General features: G+C 41.3%; 1 protein-coding gene across 1 annotated transcript in view; it reads right to left on the minus strand.

The window, feature by feature from the left end:
• Positions 1-16,647: 16,647 nt before the first annotated feature.
• XK (X-linked Kx blood group antigen, Kell and VPS13A binding protein) overlaps positions 16,648-20,464 on the minus strand; it is a 54,525-nt gene continuing 50,708 nt past the window's right edge. Inside the window, exon 3 of the mRNA XM_057718574.1 lies at positions 16,648-17,474. Coding sequence (XP_057574557.1) covers positions 16,648-17,474 — 827 coding nt within the window. The remainder of the gene's footprint in view (positions 17,475-20,464) is intronic.

A 20,464-nucleotide genomic window follows, 5' to 3' on the forward strand; every position in this document is an offset into this window, starting at 1 on the left:
ACTACAGGTAAGTAGAAGTGAGATTATAAGGTAAACGAGGAACATGCATCCATTTTTTATAGCTGACATTTATTGAATGTTTACGATGTGACAGACACTGGTCTAATTGTTCAATGTGTATTATCTCATTTACTCCTCACGCCAACCTTATGAGATAGTGCAATTATATCTGCATTTTACAGTTGTGGAAACTGAGGCACGGCGGGTGAATGCGCCTAGCCCAAAGCCACTCAGCAAGGAAGTGGCAGTGTTAAGATTTCAAGCCAGGCAGTTTAGCACAGAGCGCAGTGCATATATTTGAAATATAAAGGAAGTCAAATATTGAATTTAAGCTTCAAAGATTTGAAGAGTAAGCAAGTAGAGATAATTTATTTTTTCCTAAGTGAATCAATCCACAAATATGTACAGAGCCCCTTCACTGTGCTCCCTGCTGTGCTAGCACTGTGGGGGCTATGAGTCTGGTAGAGGATACAGTCCCCGCCCTCCAGGAGTTCACAGTCAAGTTGGGGTAATATTGGGTTGGCCAAAAAGTTCATTCTGGTTTGTTTGTCTGTTTTTGGCATGAAACATGTTTTATTTATTTTTTATTTTTTAAGCTCTTTATTGGAATATAATTGCTTTACACTGTTGTGCCAGTTTTTGCTGTACAACAAAGTGAATCAGCTGTATTTATACATATATCTCCATATCCCCTCCCTTCCATGACTCCTTCCCACCCTCCCTATCCCAGCCCTCTAAGTCATCACCCATCATCGAGTTGATCTCCCTGTGTTATGCAGCAGCTTCTCACTAGCTATCTATTTTACATTTCGTAGTGTATATATGTCAATGCTACTCTCTCACTTCATCCCGACTTCCCCTTTGCTGCCCCCAGCCCCGCCCCGTGTCCTGAAGTCCATTCTCTACATCTGCATCTTTATTCTTGCCCTGTCACTGGGTTCATCAGTACCATTTTCTTAGATTCCATATATATGAGTTAGCATACGGTATTTGTTTTTCTCTTTCTGGCTTACTTTGCTCTGTATGACAGACTCTAGGTCCAGCCACCTCACTACAAATAACTCAATTTCATTCCTTCTTATGGCTGAGTAATATTCCATTGTAAGATACTACGAAAAATCCAAATGAACTTTTTGGCCAACGCAAAAAAAGACACATGCAGGACACAATCACAAAACAATATATAACTGCATCAGAACATGTCAATTGTGCAGGGCCTAGTATACGTGATGAACAGAAGGAATTAGGAGGCAGTAATGAGCGGGGCTAAGGAATGAGGGTGGGAACAATTTACAATAAGCCAAACTAGGTTAACGGAGGTGTCTGGAATTCAAAAGAGCCTGAAGAAGGACTTGGACTCCACAGAGACAGATTAAATACTGTTGGGAGGGGGAGCTTTAATAATTGATAATAAACCCAACTGAATCGTCTTCCTGCACATATATTTACTTTTTCAATACTGTACTCCAGCTCCTTCCAAAAAAGCGTTTTGGTAGTGAGATATCCTGGACCTCCCACGTCCAAAGAATGTTTTCTTGGAGCACTTCATCTTTGTCTCTCAAGAAGAGAAGTGGGGAGCGTGCAGAGGGGAAGGGGCCTCATGGAGGGAGAGAAGAGGTTAAGAACACAGACTCTGGAGCTGGTCTAGATTCAAATCCCTAGTTGATCTTGACAGCTGTGGGACTTTGGGCAAATTACTTAACTTCTCTGTGCCAGTTTGCTCATTAGGTGATGATCAGGATTAAGATGACTTAATTCATGTAAAGCACACAGAACAGGACCTGGCCCTCAGTAAACTGCTCTCATATAATTATAATAAGAGTAATAATCATATCTTTAAATGCACATTAGTGGGCTTTTCTCTTTTCTCCATGTGGCTGACCCTGTCCCTAGTCACTCTGAGGCAGCAACGGCCTGGAATGGGGGAATGGAGGGATGTGATTGAGGCTAGCATCTAAGAGAGGAAGGTAGTATTTCCATTGAAGGTTGGCAAAAAGAAGAATTTTTGAGTTGAAGCCATGATCTTAAAAGCCAGGTCTGGTTGCGAGAACCATTTTCTAAGTTCTTTGGTTCTCACTGAGCACATCAAAAGCAAATCCTAGAGGGTTGAGGCTACATTGTTCTGGCAGAACAGAGAGGACACTATTTCAGCCTGGGTCGCCTAGAACAGACTTGCTGTCCCAGAGAAAGGCGGGCCATGAGGGAGAGGAAGTGGGCGGTGGGCCCTCGGGGGGCACTGTGGGAAGAGGGAGGCCCCTGCATCCTGAAGGCCCTTCCTTAGACCTCAGCCTGGGAAGGGACGTATGCAATCAGTTGAGAGATTACGAGCTTGTGCCTCTCTTCCCATTGGTGACTCTCTGAGGCACACTTGTCCAAGGCCCAACCTAATCACGAGTTACTAAGGAGGAGGCGAGGTCAGACAGAGAGAGGGCAGGGACTAGCCCTCTGGTGTGGCCTTAGAGATCCAGAAGTCCAGCCTTGCCGGGGAGGTGGGACATGAGGCTGAGGCCGAAAGCCTTCAGTATGCCCTCTGTGGAGCAGCCAAGTCGCAGGCCCCGGAGGAGAGAATGGTGCGGGCTCTGGGGTCTGCAGCTCACAGGGAGCAGGGGAAGGCCGAGGAAGGGAGCAGAGGGTGGGCCCCGCCAGCTGCAGACCTGGGCAGCAGACCCCAGCAGAAGGTGTAGGGCCCAAGTGAGAGCCAACACTGGCCTGACCTGACCCCAGGACCTGCCTCAGGCCAGAAGGTTCAGCTGCCCCTCTGCCGTGAGGTCAGTAGCACAGTGTCTCTCCCACATACAGGGGTGCCGCCATATTAGTAAAGGAGGAGGGCAGGGAAGGCATCCCGAAAGACACAGCATTTTATGTATGGGTAGAAGACCTAAATAGACATTTCTCCAAAGAAAACATACAGGTAGCCAACAGGCACAAACAAAGATGCTCAACATCACTTATTATTAGAGAAATGCAAAACAAAACTACGAGGGTGAGTCAAAAATTATCCGCACTCTGCTTATATTAAAACTTCTATTGGCCGCATGGTCTTATCAGTGCTTTCCGTTCAAGGCTCCTGGCTCCCCAGTCACTGCCGTGCAGGTGTGAACGTGTTACATCAGTTCGTTTGTAACTGTGGTGCAAGCAAAAATGGATGCCCCACTTGGGATTGGCACGAAAGAAGAGCAGCTGCAGTGATTCGTTTTTTGTGGTCTGAGGGTGTACCTGCTGCCGTTATTTATCAAAGATTTTGTGCACAGTATGGAGAATGTGTTTTGTCACAAAGAAGTGTGTATGAATGGATAGAGAAGTTCAAGGAAGTTCGCACAAGTATTAGCCATCAAGAAGGAGCCGGACACCCATCCATGTCCATGGCTGATGACAACATTGAGTGTACAAGTGAAATGATTCTGTTTTCTGGGATTCTCAAGGGCCAGTACTGGAACATTATCAGGAAAAATGTTCAACAATCAACAGAGCTCGTTACAGTGAGATGCTTCTTGAAGTGCTGAGGCCTAAACTTCAGATTAAACCCAGTGGACTGCTATCCAAGGGCGCTGTGATCTTGCATGACAATGCACGTCCTCACTTCCGCCCACACTGTCGACACTCTGCAAAAACTTCATTTTGAGGTGTTAAAGCAACCTCCCTATAGTTCTGATCTTGCTCCATTGGACTTTCACCGGTTTGCTCCCCTGAAAGTAGCCATACGAGGATGAAGATGCACTTCTGATGAAGAAGTGAAGAAAGCGATGCATTCGTGGCTCGCAGCTCAGCCTAAAACATTTTTTTTTAATGAGGGAATATGAAAGCTTGTTGACAGATGGACAAAGTGTATTGAAAAGCAAGGAGATTATGTCGAAAAATGATGTGTTTGTGTCTTCTAAAAGTTAATTAAATTAAATTCTACAGCCAGAGTGTGGATACTTTTGGACTCACCTTCATGCAATGAAGGACTACCTCACACCACTCAGAATGACCATCATTAAAAAGTCTACAAATAATAAACGCTGGAGAGGGTGTGGAGAAAAGAGAACCCTCCTGCACTGTTGGTGGGAATGTAAATTAGTGCAGCCACTACGGACAACAGTATGGAGGTTCCTTTAAAAACTAAAAATAGAACTACCATATGATCCTGGGCATCCCACATCTGGGCATATATCTAGAGAAAACTCTAATTTGAAAAGATACACGCACCTCAATGTTCATATCAGCAGTATTTACAATAGCCAAGACATGGAAACAACCTAAACATCCATTGACAGATGAATGGATAAAGAAGATGTGGCACATATATACAATGGAATACTACTCAACCATAAAAAGGAATGAAATAATGCCATTTGCAGCAACATGGATGGACCTAGACATTATCATAATAAGTGAAGTAAGTCAGACAGAGGAAGACAAATACCATATGATATCACTTATGTGTGGAATCTAAAATACGATACAAATGAACTTATCTACGAAACAGAAACAGACACAACATAGAGAACAGACTTGTGGTTCCCAAGGGGGAGGGGGGGTGGAGGAGGGATAAATTAGAAGTTTGGGATTAGCAGATACAAACTACTATATATAAAATAAAGAACAAGGTCCCACTGCATAGCACAGGGACCTATGTTCAATATCCTGTAAGAAACCATAATGGAAAAGAATATGAAAAAGAATATATATGTATATGTATAACTGAACCACTTTGCTGTACAACAGAAATTAACGAAACATTGTAAAACAACTATACTTCAATAAAATATATTTACAGAAATAAAAAAATGAAAGACAGAGCATTTTAAGTCTAAGATGTCCAGTTATTCCAAAGAGACTATTCAATTTAGCAGAGATAGAGATACCAGGCTTAGCAAAGTTTTGTTTCGCCTGGGGATTTTTGGTGTGTGTGTGCCAAATGGGGATAGGGAGGCATGAGGAAGTTCAGATGCATTCTAGAATATAAAGAAGCTCCATTTTACTTGGCTGTCTAAGTGTGAGGAAATCAGTGATTCTGTTACCTTTCAACGCATATATCTGATGAAATATTCATCTGCTGTTAAGCCCCAGACACATGCCTTTCTTACACAGGAAGATTTCTGGAATACTGGAGAGCCCAGCTGCAGTGTAATCACCTGCGCGAACTTTAGAAAAACCCTGTTGCCTGGGTAACACTCCCACACATTCCTACTTAAGTAGTCTGGAGTGTAGCCTGCCTTCAGAATTTTCTAAATTCCCCAGGTGATTCTAACTGGTAGCCACTATATATAGAGGACCACTATATATGAAAACATGGGCCCCATTGCTCAGGAGGTTCTCTTTGAACACAGAAATAATAGAGTGAGGACTACCTGTTCTTACTGCAAATACAATTCTCCTGACACGAGGGAAAGAAAATGATATCCAAGAATGAGATCCGGCTGACTTCACGTTTTTGTGGTGCACTTAGCGTTCTTCATAGAAAAGCTGTTCGTCAAGGTATCTAGCTTTCCAAACGTCTAGAGCAGTGCTGTCCAATACGACACAAACCACAACTGTCAGCCACATATGACATTTTAAATTTCCTAATAGCCACATTAAAGAAGTAACTAGATGGGGGTGAAATTAATTTTAATAAATCCCACTTTTAGCCCAATATATACAAAATATTATCATTGTAACATGTCATCAAAAATAAAAATTATTAATAAAAAATTTCTATGTTTTTGGTACTAAACAAAATCGGACATGTATTTTTCATTTTCAACACATCTCATCTCAGACTAGGAACATTTCAAGTGCCAGTGATCACACACGGCTAATGGCTGCCATACTGGTTTAGATATCGTGGCATTCATGAGTATTAGATGTTGAATCAGGGTGCTATCCAAGGAGATGACATTTTAGCATAAAATTTATTTCCCTTTCGAAATACACTGATGATATCATAGCCCTGAGAATGTAATCTTTGTTTCCTCCTGTAACTCCAGGTAGCCCTGTCAGGTTACAGAGTCCTGCCTTACCTGAGTAGTTCTTTGGGACCTAATAGAAATCTTGCTTATCTCTTTCATTCAGAATCAGCTCTTCAGAGAAAGTAGAGAATGAATTCAGTCTGAATGTAAAGCAATTCCAAGAAGTTCTAAGACTTAAAAAAGTGAGGTCATAATTCAGGCAGGGGAATTGGGATTGTTTTTCTTTTCCTGTAACTCATGGTACTAGGAGAGATGTTATGACCCTGGTGGCCAAAGAAGACCACTCTGCCTCCTTTCATAACTCTTGGGACCCTCTCTCTACTTCAAGATGCCCAGAGCAGACTGGTCAGATTTCAGGGCCAGAATTTATCGACTTAATTAAGCTCTTTACACGTGAAAAATGTATCCTCTGACGCAGGTGGTGATTTCCCTCCCATTTGTCCTGTATTTCCAAGAGTTGAGTATTGACAGTAACACAAAATCCATAGGGTAGGTCTAACAGTCTGCTGTTAAACATGTATGTTACTTAAACCTTTCTAATGTAGAGAGAAAGATTCTTCTAGATGTGTCAGACCAGCTACATCAGGGTTGGGGGAGATAATGAAAGGTCTTGCTTCTTTCTCTCAGGAAAAACTGTTCTTGGGGACTTTGAAAAAAGAGGTGAATGGTCTGTGTCAGGACTAAAGTCTTTCCTGGGCCCTGGCCTGACACCATCAAATGTCATGTAACTATGACCCCTTAACCAAACTCTTCCTCTACAATGTAAGCACTTAATAGTATCTCTCCTAAACATCTGTTTGAAGAAAATATTTTTTTCTCATTTATCTACTTGAGCATTGTTAACTTCTTTGGTTCCAAAGAACAAAAAATAAGACTTGATAAACCAAGTTCTAGGTTCACCTGTTGGCCTTGAGAAGTCCTATCAGTTTTTCCCAGGAAAAGAGGACAGTGGCCCGGAGCTGAAATATTGTTGTAGAAGAATAGGACTTCCCTGGTAGTGTAGTGGTTAAGAATCCGCCTGCGAATGCAGGGGACACTGGTTCGAGCCCTGGTCCGGGAAGATCCCACATGCTGCAAAGAAACGAAGACCACATGCCACAACTACTGAGCCCGTGTGCTGCAACTACTGAAGCCCAAGTACCTAGAGCCCATGCTCCACAACAAGAGAAACCACCGCAATGAGAAGCCCATGCACCGTAACGAAGAGTATCCCCTGCTCACCGCAACTAGAGAAAGCCTGCGTGCAGCAAAAAAGACCCAATGCAGCCAATAAATAAATAAATAAATAAATAAGTTTATATATAAAAAAAAGAATAGGACTTCAACCCAGAGTTCTTTCCTCTGGGACCCTCATGGTTTCAGCCCAGTGGCCCCCTTACGGCTCTTCAGAGCTGGGAGCTGTGGGGGGGCCCCCTGCCTCAGCCTCCACCCCCAACTGAGGCCCCAGCAGAAATGACCCCTCCTTACTGAGTAAGGGCTGCCTTATACATACTCTGCCCCTTCATTCCGGGGTACCCTGGAAACTGTCACCAGGCTTGCTTCTTCCATCGGTCTCCAACATCTGCCACACTTAACCACACCTGCAATTTGGGCAAAGTTTAGGAGTCAGGAGAGCCTAGTGATTAAATGCTTGAGCTTTGGCACCAGACAATATTGAATCCTAACCCTACTAATTACTGTGCAATCACAGGAAAGTTCCTTTATCTCACTAGTCTCAGCTTTCTTCTCTGTACAATGGAAATAATTGCAGCAACGGCCACATAGGATCATTGAGAGGAATAAAAGTGATCATGTGGATATGACACGTAGCAGAGTACCTGGCTCGTGTCAGCACTATCACTGTTTTTTCTCCCTCTCATGATCTGGCCCCTGATCCAACCTCACCTCTCTGCCATGTTCCATTAACACTGACCTATGAGCTGTTCCCTGATTAAAAATGTCCTTTTTACTAATTCTGGGTTTTTGCACATGGTGTTCCCTTTACCAGGAACACTTTTTCCACTGCCTTCACCAGGCAAACACCTACTCATGCTTCAGATCTCAAGCAGGGGCAGATCTAAGTTTTATGGGGCCTTAAACTTAGACAATTTGGTCTGGGGAGAGGCTTTGAAAAAAAGATTTAAAAACATGAATTCAAAATTAGGTACAAAATGAAAGAATATTCAGAATGAAAATCACAACAAATTACTGGCTCCTTAGAGATTCCAGTCCCTTCTTTCTGTGATCTCTTTGGACCATGTGGCAGAAATGCTTAGTAAATGTGCTTTTTAATTGCATCCTGATTTCTCCTTCCTGCTCAGAAGGTGCTACAGCTCCCAGCATTCACTGGCAGGGAGGGGGCTGAGGCTTAAGCTTTATAAACTTCTCTCTGGTCTGAGATTTTGTCACTTTCTCTGTGAATTTCTCTGGACCTCCAAGACCAGATCTGGGCTCCTTATCTCTGTCTCTCAGATCTCCTGGGTTATAGTCCCATCATAGCTCTTACCTCAGTGCATTGAGATAGATCACCAGGTTGGGTGCCTGACTCTTCAGAGACTGTGAGTTCTGGAAACCAGGGCTAGTATCTTACTTGCCAGTCTATTCTCAGTGCCTACTCCAGCACCTGGCACATGGGGGCGCTCTTCAAATATCTGTTGAACTAATGAATGCATATCTGGTTTCCCCTCAACCTCTAGGGCTCCTGATTCACCAGAACTGAGAATTCTCTTCCCTGCTTCTCTTAGATGCCCACAGAGCCGCAATTTCACTCCAGTGACACAAAGATCATCCAACTAGTGGGCATTCTTGCAAGATAATTGGATGTAATTGCCCCTATTTATTCAATATATGACTTTTTCCTGCGAGCTTCTTAACCAGAGACCTATAATGCAAAAGGAGATAGGTACAGGATTTTTTTTTTTGGAAAGAGGGGATAGGGAACTTTCATATTCTTCCCCAAGTCATCACCTTAGCTGAACCTTTATTTTTTAAAATGACAGTAAAATGTCAGGTTGCCCAGCAGATGGCTATTTTCCCCACTTGTTGTTGCCTGCAGAACCCTATTTTTGTGGGTGTTCTTCCTTCCATAAGCTACAGGATGGTGGTCCCTTTGCCAGCTCCAAGGGGTAAATGCTGTGTAGTCAAAGGAAACCATGACAATGTCATTCTCCTTGCCAGAGTCAGCTTTAGAGGTAGGGATGTAACAACTCCAGCCAATAAGAAATTTGGGGAATTCTGCTGCAGGGGATAGGTGGCTTCCAGGAAAGATTTTCCTCCTGAAAGAATAGAGATACCCAAAGGGAAATCCTTTTTTCTTATTTTGGATTCAGTTGTGTAAATGTGATGTCTGGATCCCAGATGGTCATCTTGCAATCATAAGGAGACAAACATGAAGATGAAGCAACAAAACTTGTTAGGTCAGATAACAAAATCCTATTGTTCAAGCCACATCTAATCAGGTGTTCTACAAATTGTAGCTGAAAGCGCCTTGCTAGAATTTCTGATAAGGCCAAGGAGGTGAATTGGGAGGTGAATTAAAGAATGTCTGGAAATTACTTCACTATTTTGATGGTTATCATGATAATATACATTTTTTAGTGCTTGGAAATTGTAAAAGCATTTCACCTTAATGACACAGTTTGTGTAAAGGTAGATAATTTACTTTTTGAAGGTAGAATACTCACCAATTCATATCACATTTTTAAAATAAAAATATTTTCTCATTTCTTGAATCAAGCTGGAAATGAGAGGAGCCAAGCGATTTGCGTGTGAACAACCCTCAATTCAAAAGGAAAAACAACCCTCAATTCAAAAGGTAAGTACACCTGAGAAAAGATTCCATCAGTGAAAAAATTTCCTTGCGTAATAATCCCCAACAGGGCGGGATAAACTGGGAGACGGTGATTGACACATACATACTACTGTATATAAAATAGATAACTAATAAGGACCTACTGTATAGCACAGGGAACTCTACTCAATACTCTGTAATGACCTATATGGAAAAAGAACCTAAAAAAGAGTGGATATATGCATATGTATAACCGATTCACTTTGCTGTACACTTGAAACTAATACACCATTGTAAATCAACTATACCTAAATAAAAATTTAAAAAAATAATTCCCCAAATTTTCAATTACAAAGGAGGTCTTTTAAGGTCACCTCCTACATGATGGTGGTTGAATTTTTAACACCTGTTCATGGTAGGGACTGGGGGGGTGATGACAAACTTACTTTAAATACAGTGACACTTTTAATCAGTCCTTTTCTATCACTCACAACAGCATCCCCATGGGTGTGAAAAACAACTGTACAAATGTGTGCCAGACATCTCTGGATAGTGTCAAACACCCCTAGTTAGTGGAAGGAGCACAGTGCCTCTGTAATTCTCAGAGGTCTGTAGCTCTACAGCTGAGCATTGTTGTTTTAAAAAATTCTGCCACTCCACTTAAGAGGGTCACCTTGTCAGGAGAAGGAGACACCTGGGAAGCAGTCTCCTCTGCACTGGGGTGGTGGTGGGGATGGTCCTGCAGCACCACTCCAAAATAGAATCTCTAAATCCTGTTTTGTTTCTTGAGTGCTATCGCTCCTGAGAACCTGACTCATTAACTGTCGAATTTAGATAATTAAAATAGGAAGCTGACTGATAAGAAATTAAACCAGTATGCATAATGCAGATGTCTACGGAGGATGATATTCCCAGGGCTCTAGGAAGCAGGCTAATCAGGCTTCAATCAGGAACTCATCATTCAGAGAGAGAATTAATTCAGGATGGGAGGCAGGGAGGGAGCAGAAGCATGGGCAGAATCTCAAACTCTCTCTGGATGAATCTCTCCTTGGGAGGAAGCAAATGCTGAAACCTCACACGGGGGGGTCTGGTTGAGAAGTTTTCTGATAACCTGCTGCCAAGAGATGCGGCTGCTGCATCCTGCTGTATGCTCTTCAAAGATGTTCTGGGTACCAAACCCTGCTTAAACCATTACTGTTTTAGACCTCCTTGGCCCGATAATTTTCAGAGAAACAACCACACAGAGAGGGTGACAGGGAGGTGTGAGGCATCCCCCCAGGCAGCCTTCTGCAGTGGACACATCTTCTTAGCAGGTTAGGGACCTAGTCAGACAGGGTTTCTTGTGCGCTGGGAAAGAAGGGATCAGGGTTGTTTCTGAATTCTCAGCTCTGTACAAATCTCTGCTGATATGAAGTGCCTTTTTTGAAAAAGAGAAGAGGCTCAAAACATCACTCATTATAGTGTAGAGTTGGTATTTCTGAGCTCTTTCCCAGTTGGAAAGATGCTCATAGAAAATATAGTCTCCTGGAAGGGGGCACCTGGAGAAATATGGTCATGGAGGAATAATATACACTGTACTTCCCTCACCCTCTTCCAAATCTTTACAAACTTGGGCCTAAACACTGTAAAATGAACTATCACAGTGGGGCGGGTGTGGGGCGTGAACTACAGGTTCATATATTAAGCAGTCAACACTTGATGGTTAAAATGGAGATCCATGAAAAAGAATTACCCACAGTTTGCCGGTAAACATCCCAAATTTATGCTTTTAAGCTATTAATGCTGATACCATGCATGTTTTCTTCAAACAGATTTTCAAAGTCTGCTCTAGTTTTCCCAGCATTCACAGGGAAGTTAAAATTTACTCATAACTTTAAATAAAGAGAACCCATAAAAGAGGACTGAGTAGATTCATATTGTCAGGGAAGCTTTGTGAAAACAAATGAAGTAATTGGTACAAATGTTAAATGGAATATGAACTCTAGATTAGATACTACGAGGGTGAGTCAAAAATTATCCACTCTGGCTGCAGAATTTATTTTAATTAACTCTTAGAAAAGACAGATACATCATTTTTTGACATAATCTCCTTGCTTTTCAATACACCTTGTCCATCGGTCAACAAGCTTTCATATTCCCTCATTAAAAAATGTTTTAGGCTGAGCTGCGAGCCACAAATGCACTGCTGTCTTCACTTCTTCATCAGAAGTGAATCTTCATCCTCGTAGGGCTGCTTTCAGGGGACCAAATAGGTGAAAGTCCAATGGAGCAAGATTGGGACCATAGGGAGGATGCTTTAACACCTCAAAACAAAGTTTTTGCAGAGTGTCAAAAGTGTGGGCAGAAGTGTGAGGACGTGCACATGCTCAGACCACAAAAAACAAATCACTGCACGCTGCTCTTCTTTCATGCAAATCACAAGTGGGACATCCATTTTTGCTTGCACCGCAGTTACAAATGAACTGATGTAACATGTTCACACCTGCACAGCAGTGACTGGGGAGACAGTAGCCTTGAATGGAAAGTGCTGATAAGACAGTGTGGCCAACAGAAGTTTTAATATAAGCAGAGTGCGGATAATTTTTGACTCACCCTCGTATTAATGTATCCATGTTGAATTTCCAGAATTTTATCATCATTCTGTGGCTATGTAAGAGATTGCCTTTGTTCAGTGTATACGAGAGTACACACTGAAGTATTTACGAAAAAAGGGTCAAAAGAGGGAAAGTAAGAATTATAAAGCAAACATGACAAAATATTAATAGGTGAAACTGAGTGAAGAATAAAGGAATTCCTTGCACTATTCCTGAGGCTCTTCTATCAGCTTGAAATTATTTCAAGATAAAACATTTACAAACACCAAATAATTTTAGATTGACCTACTTAAACACTACAGTTGTTGACCTTTGGTTTTCTCAAGGGGTCGATTTAATACCAAGAGATCTCTTTCAAAAGATTTATCCTACGGCTAAATCTTTCCAAATTGCAAGGCCACCTTCAGAGGAAAGGAAATTATTGCAACAACCCTTGTCTATGTCATGCTCCGAAATGACCCTTTAAATAACCGATTGTTTTGTTTTTTAGATTCCACATATAAGTGAAATAATATGGTATCTGTCTTTCTTAAAACAAACAAAAAACCCCTCACAGATACAGAGAACAGACTGGCGGTTGCCAGAGAGTAGGGGAATTGTGGGGGAGGTGGGCATAATCGGTGGAGGGGATCAAGAGGCACGAACTTCCAGTTATAAAATAAATAAGTTATGGGATGTAATAAGCAGCATGGTGACTATAGTCAATAATATCGTATTGTATATTTCAAAGTTGCTAAGAGAGTAAATCTTAAAACTTCTCATCACAAGAAAAAAATTCTGTAACTTTGTATGGTGATGGATGGTAAATAGAATTGTTGCAGTTATCATTTTGCAGTGTATACAAATACTGAATCGTTATGTTGTACGCCTGAAACTAATATAATGTTATATGCCAATTATACCTCAATAAAAAAATAATGCATTTGGACACACAGAGAAAACCTGATATTTTTTCCAACCACAGATCTTCATTTACAATTTGACTGTTTATGTTAGTATCAAGTTGCTCATTTGATATTTTATATTTCTGGATCAGTATACCACTTATGTTTGAGCAGAATTGTAGCATTCAGCAGTGCAGCTTTAACAAATGGAGTAAATGCTTATACAACAACCGGAGGAGATTCCATGGACTGCTGGTGTCCTGCAAGGCAGAACACTAGCACTCTCAAACTTCTCATCCTGTAGACAAAATTTCCAGCTGAGTTTACAAAAATGTCATTAATTGCAACAAAACCATTTTCAAATCTGTTTCTAAAATAGTCCCTGAGGTCAAAAAGCTATGAAAGGAGTGTATAAGGAATGAAAAGCAAGGAGAAACTGAAAAATTAATTTATTATATGAAGAAACATAAACAATATTTATTAGAGTGAATGGCTGCAGAGAAGCAGCCTGCAAAAGCTCACATCCACAATGTACTGGCTGAGAAGGACTGACACATACACTCATAACCATAGCACTAATGTTCTACGGAGGTTTCCAAGGAAATGCTGTATTTGACAATCAATTTTAAAGTTTATTTTCCCATTTACAAGGCTGGAAAGATTATACCCACATTCAATTAAAGTCTAGCAGGATCAGGCATTCAAATTGTAAAGCAAAATTAACAAAAGACGTTGCTATATCCTTTATGAAGGATGACAGATACAAAAATGATAAGCTCCTTTGCAATCAAAAGCAATTTCTCAGATTTCAGTGGGTCTTTTCCCTCCAAGTACCATATGTTTGGGTGCTAACTTTTGTAAGCAACTGATGGGAAGAGAAAGGGCAACTGTTGAGTTCTCTCCAAGATTAAAGACCATTTATACTTGCCCCTCCATAAAGCCAAAGGCCCACATACTCACTTAAGACACTCACGTGAATGACGCTACTTGTTTCTTTTCTAACAGTAAAAAAATAACAATAACCTGTTTATGGATTTGAATAACTATAAAAACAACTCCTTTAAACATGCATGGCACTTTAAAAGTATTTTCAAAGCACTTTCACACCTACTGTTTAATTCCTTCTTCTGATTACCTTGTGAGGTAGCCCAGGCAAGTATATCATGCAAATTTAGTGGGTGAGGAAACTGAGGCATAGAGCAATTAAGTAACTTGTAAGGTTGGACAGGGAGATGCCAACCTCTATACTGCACTGTCTCCAGTAATGAAGAAAGTCTAAACATGTTTGATGATCTTATTTCAATACATTTCGAGAAAACACTTCACCTCCATCCAGCCAAATGATAGTGAATCAGTTGGAGTATCTGTCGTGACAAATTACAGCATGTAATTAATTAGACAAAGCACTGAGAATTTTAAAAATTTGAATTATAACTGAAAAAGACATTTTAACTCTCAAGATAGGAGGAAATTTGCTGATTTGTTTGTCTTTAGGGGACCCTAGTTCTGCAGTCTGAACTATAATTTTGCCATTTCAGAGGTATAATACAAATAATTCAAAAACAAAATTTCTCAGTTCACTATGACTTAAATTTTTGCCATGAAGAAAAAAAAAGCAGTGGTTTCTCTTCCCCAAAGTGACTAGACATATATGGCCCCAAAGTGGGAGTATCTGCATTAGCAAGAGTTAAAGATGACAAAATGTCCAGTTTAGTTACCAAACCTCTTTATCCTTATAAATGTGGCTTATAATTGGGCTTTAAGAGTGTGACAGACCATCACTGTTAGTTTGGTTTGGGGTCACTCAATGTGCTTATCTATATTCTACATTAAAATGATTTTAAATGTATTAGATGGCTCAGATTTTGTAATGATTCTTGAGACAGGCTTCCAAACCAAGGCTGGGGAAGTACCAGTCTCTCCACCCCTATCTAATTCTGACCATAACTCCTGCTCAAACTCACCATTTTAACGTCCCCTGACAAACTAGCTGTTAGAAACTTGATGGGTCAGAAAGTTCTGCCATTATGAGTCCTAAGACTGTCAACCCTGATTGACCTGCAATGTCGAGCCTCGTCAGTGACAGGTATCCTGCTCCCAGGTATTTCATTATCAAGGTTTTTATGGTAGAAATAATGGCACTAGATCCAGGCATTTTTCCAAGACAACTGAGAATATTCTACAAATCCTTTTATGAAAGAAATAGGGTTCCAGATTAAAGGAGAAATTATACTGAAGATAGGAGAGTGTAGGAGGATAAACTTGAAGTTCTTATTCAAATTAACTCATAATTGTGCCAAATCAAAATGCATTCAGTTAAAGATAAAAATCTGGTTATCTCATCTATTTGAAAAATTTAAAAGTTTCTGAAGTTAATATCTAACTGAATGGGGGAACCCGTTTTCTTCAAATGATGAGCATTAAAATGCCCTACATACCTGTGTTAGGTGAGAAATTTCTCTGGAGTTTTAAAAGAACTTAGGTTAACCAAGGTGACTCCTGTCTAAAACTTTCCTGACAGGCAAGGAAGAGGTGGAGTAAAGACAATGAGTTTTATTTTCTTCTTTCTTAAGAAGGCAAATCCTAGCAAATTCTACTAGAAATTTCCCAGAACTATAGGACAGGACTGAACCTCGAAGAGGTTAAGCCTAACTTCTAGCAGATTCATATCTTCAACCATCACAAGAAGATAAGAATTCTGCTTATAAAAACCTAAATCACTTTGATATTTTAACAACCCTCTTGATCCAGAGTTACTTCAACATATTGAAGGAACACAACTTTCCTAAAATTCAAGGGCTTTCATAACCAAATTTAGAGTTCAATTTTGCATCCATGGATCCTTGAGAGTAAAGTCTTCAAATCCAGACTTTTGAGTCAATTAGAGATAGCAGGCCAAGGGTGCTACAGTTGGTTATGTACAAGGAGCCCTGAAGAGATGAAAATGGAACATCTGTCTATTCAAAAACCAAACTTGAACAGCCCTCTCTAAAAACTCTGAAAGGAATGATGTGGCTGATGGCAAAACCCCAGTAACCATCCCTGGTCATCAGACAGCTCTTGGGTGACACCTATGCTCAGGGATAATAAAACATTAGGCTATCTAGACCAGCAGTTCAGAAAACTAGAAAACAAGTAAGCCCCTGCCCTCATTCTACCTGATGGATCTAACCAGCCCAACTCAGATATCATGGGTACTTTGTCAATGAAAAGGCCAGTAATGCCTGGGAGAACATGGTCAACTGTGAATGGTGGTGCCTTAGGCTGCCCCTGCAACACTTGGGGGTTTCCCTGGCTTCTCTCCATGGTTCCCACATACCCGCCTAAGAGCTCTCTAAAGGAGAGCGACTCACAGAGTTGAGAGCTAACTTCCTGCTTTGTTAACTGTGCAGGGCCCATCACTTGTATGAAGAACAGGGATCAACCCAGCAAACAATATATCTGTGCCTCAAGAGACTCAGATCCCATTAAGCAGAAAAGAGCTCATCAGCATTCAAGATCTGGCTGGGCACAGAACTTATTTTACTGCTAGAAGGGGTTTCCTCTCTGTCTGTGGGTGACCTTAGATCTGTCTTTTCTGCAGACTCACAGGATTTCTGCCGCCTGCAGTGACAGCAAGCACACTTTAGCCACTCCTGAAAGCTTTCAGAAACACTAGAGGAAAAGAGCTTTTTGCAAGGGTGGAAGAACTGGTAGAACACGATCATGAAGAGAATGGCCGTGCAGTACCCGATGAGCAACTGCAGGATCAGCAGGGGTGCGCACACATACATATAGACGTCAGTCTTGTAAAGATACCACATGAGGAGGAGGAAGGCGTTCTCGATGAATCTCAACATGTAGTACACCAGTAGCCGGTACCAGTTCTGGGACTTGCTGATGAGGTCGGGGCTGTTGATTTTCAGCTGCACCGCTGACCAGCAGAACATGTTGATCCCGGCGTAGAGTAAGGTGAGGAAGCACAGCACGATGGTGGTGCCCACCCGACTGAGGGCCTTCTCGATGTTCTCAGGGAAGGGGGAGCCACTGCACCAGAAGAGGATCCAGGGGTAGAAGAGGAAGGTGAGGAAGTTGATGAGTATGTCTATTATCACCCAGGCCTTCAGGACAGAGGTAAAGAGGACCAGGACAATGACTCGAGTGGCAATCTCAAAGCTCCTCCAGAGGAAGATACAGACATAGGCCAGGGGCTTCACTTTGACATCATATTCATCGTATTTGATCTTGATGGCTAGGATGTTACAGCGCAAGGCTCCGTATACAATGGACAATAGGGAGAGGACCATGAAGAGACCTGGGGAGAGAAGAGAAAGAGCGCTCTCAAGTCTCACCTCCACCAAGAATCCTCCTGGGGTGTCCTCTGGCAGTCCCCTACCCATATTTCTTGGACCCTTCTGTTTTATGTGCACGGACTGGCTTCCAGCTGTCAGTGTCTGCTCACTGCACCTGAGGGCTTTTCCCAGGGCTATAGAAGCCTGCTGCGCCCAGGTGCCGGGCAGGCTGAAGTGCCCGGGAATTAATACGCCTGGGAGAGCCCTTCAACACCCCAATCCTAGCCCTGGGAAGAGCTGGAATATAATGAGCCTAGTTCCCCGATTGTTTGGGTACAATAACTCAGAGGCGTGTGTTCTATATATACTATTTACTTGTGTTTCCTCATAGGATTACTTTCTACTCACCCATGGTGACCGTCGTCTAATAATGCTCCCTTTATTGGCTGCCTTCCTTTCCCTGTCTCACTTCTCTTCTCCCATGCTTCTTACACCTTCCTCCAGAAAGACATGCACTCAAATCCTTGTCTCAGGGTCTGCTTCATGGTCAACTGAAACTAAAACACCTTTCAGACCCCATCCTGCTCTGTCTGAATATGTAGACTCCTTTACGTAGTGTGTTTTGTTTCCTCAAGCAGCTTATAAGCTCCTGAGGAGTCGAGAGCGACCATGTCTGACATTTCTTTTTGATGCCCTCAACATATACCAGTGTAGAAACGGAGACAGAAAGTACTCAATAATAAATTGCCCACGAGTGCCTCTCTATCTGCAGGACATTTTAAATGTATATACTGACTATAGATTGCTCACGTTGCTCTTCAGTTATATTCTTAAATTCCATACATTGCTGAAGAAATGAGAAGCTCACTGTTACTGAGATTCAATCTATCTTGGGCTAAAAGCCCTTAATGTTTCAAGAGGTCTCAACTCTAGCTGTTTATTTCTTAAAATGACTTATGGCGAATGGGTTTACCCAGCTTATACCAGGCAGCAGTGTGGGGGCACAAGACGTGGCTCATTTGAATGGAGCATGGTACTATGTTTGAGAGCACGACACTGCTGGCTGTGAGCTCTAGCATCTAAAAAATGTACTACCAACCCATGAGCACAGACTGTGCGGTCAAAAGTGAAATACAATCACTTACTGCAGGCTGCCACCACCTCCAAATACTGGAGCAGGGAGGAGCCAAGAGTCTGGCTGGGTTCTGTTTTCTCGCCCATAAAATTGAGATGATAATACCGTCCATGCCTGCCTCTTAAAATACAACGTTCCTGTAACAAAATTGTCTTTACTTATAATTTAAAATGCATGGGAATGAAGGATTCTTTTTCTTATTTAAGTTCTGAATCAATGGAAAACATATACATTTTGGTAGGCATAAAAACTCTGAAGCTTTGGTAGTTAGTTGCCTGGGAGAAGCTCAGTTTTACTCAAAGCATCAACTTCTTTCATAGTCTTTTGGCACTGATTTAAATCATCGATATCATTCTCTGGAAAGACTGTCATCTACTAATCAAATTTAAAAGTTAGAAATACTATCATAGGAGTAGCCTGGGAAGTAACTGGACTGAGTGATTTTTCCTGAGAGGACAGTTCAATGGAGCATTATAAAGTAGCACATACTGCTGAGACACTTTTTGTTTGTTTTTATTTAAATATAGTTGACTTACAATGTTGTGTTAATTTCTGCTGTACAGCAAAATGACAGTTATACATACAGATACATTCTCTTTTTTTAATCTTTATTGGAGTATAATTGCTTTACAGTATTGTGTCAGTTTCTGCTGTACAACAAAGTGAAAGAGCCACATGTATACATATATCCCCATATCCCCTCCCTCTTGAGCCTCCTTCCCTGCCTCCCTATCCCACCCCTTTAAGTCTTCACAAAGCATCAAGTTGGTCTCCCTGTGCTCTGCAGTAGCTTCCTACTAGCCATCTATTTTACATTTGGTAGTGTGTATATGTGATGCTACCCTCTCACTACATCCCAGCTTCCCCACCACCACCCCGGTGTCCTCAAGTCTGTTCTCTACATCTGCATCTCTATTCCTACCCTGCCACTAGGTTCATCAGTACCATTTTTCTAGATTCTGTATATATATGTTAGCATATGGTATTGATACATTGTTTTTTATATTCTTTTCCATTATGGTTTATCCCAGGTGATATACTTTTATATGTGTGGTTACAAATTTCTACAGACCTTAAAAATCTAGTATTGGATCCTTTTCTTTTAGTCCTTATGTTTTTTCTACTATAAGAAAAATAGCTTCAAATGTAGAATATGAGCTAAGCATAAATTATGTAAATTACAAATTCATACACACACAGTATTTACATTGTTACATTTATGGTACTTTACCTCCAAATTACTTATTACTTTTAATGATGCAATGACCTGAACAATTTTTTAAGCATCTATCAATTTTTCTCTTGTTAGTCAATTATTTCCAAATTCCATCTTTTTTCTATCAAGAGAGTTAGCCAATTATTACCCAACTGGTGCTTAGTAGTAATTAACCACTGAAGCTTTCTGAGAATGCAAAGAAATTATTGTGAAATCACTAACTTCCATCATCATTCCCACTGTTGGTGCTCCCTGAAAAATGTCGCCTACAGAAAGGGGGCCAAGAAGAGAGGTATATTTGGGAGACAAGAAGCTTGTACAAAATGCTTGGAATGTACATTTCTACCTCTAGAATTAAGCTGTTATCTAATGAATGGCTAGGCTGGTGTGCATGCAAATACCTACTTATTTTGACTTAAATGGAGAAAAGTCCCTGACATCATTTCCCAACCTTCTGTTCCCGCAGTCAACACAAAAGGAGATCAGTTGGCGGTCCCGCCCATTTAAGTGACACTTCATAGAAGTCTAACATCCCCTAATAATCTTATTCTCATTTCCTATGAGTGTGTGCGAGGTGGAGGGGGGATGTCGGGGTTGGGGGCATTTTGCTGTTTTTATCTTTTGTTAGAAGGCAAGGCATCACTTTAGGTAAAGCTAAAAGG

This window comes from Hippopotamus amphibius, chromosome X (genome assembly GCF_030028045.1).
Source record: "Hippopotamus amphibius kiboko isolate mHipAmp2 chromosome X, mHipAmp2.hap2, whole genome shotgun sequence".
Lineage (NCBI taxonomy): Eukaryota > Metazoa > Chordata > Mammalia > Artiodactyla > Hippopotamidae > Hippopotamus > Hippopotamus amphibius.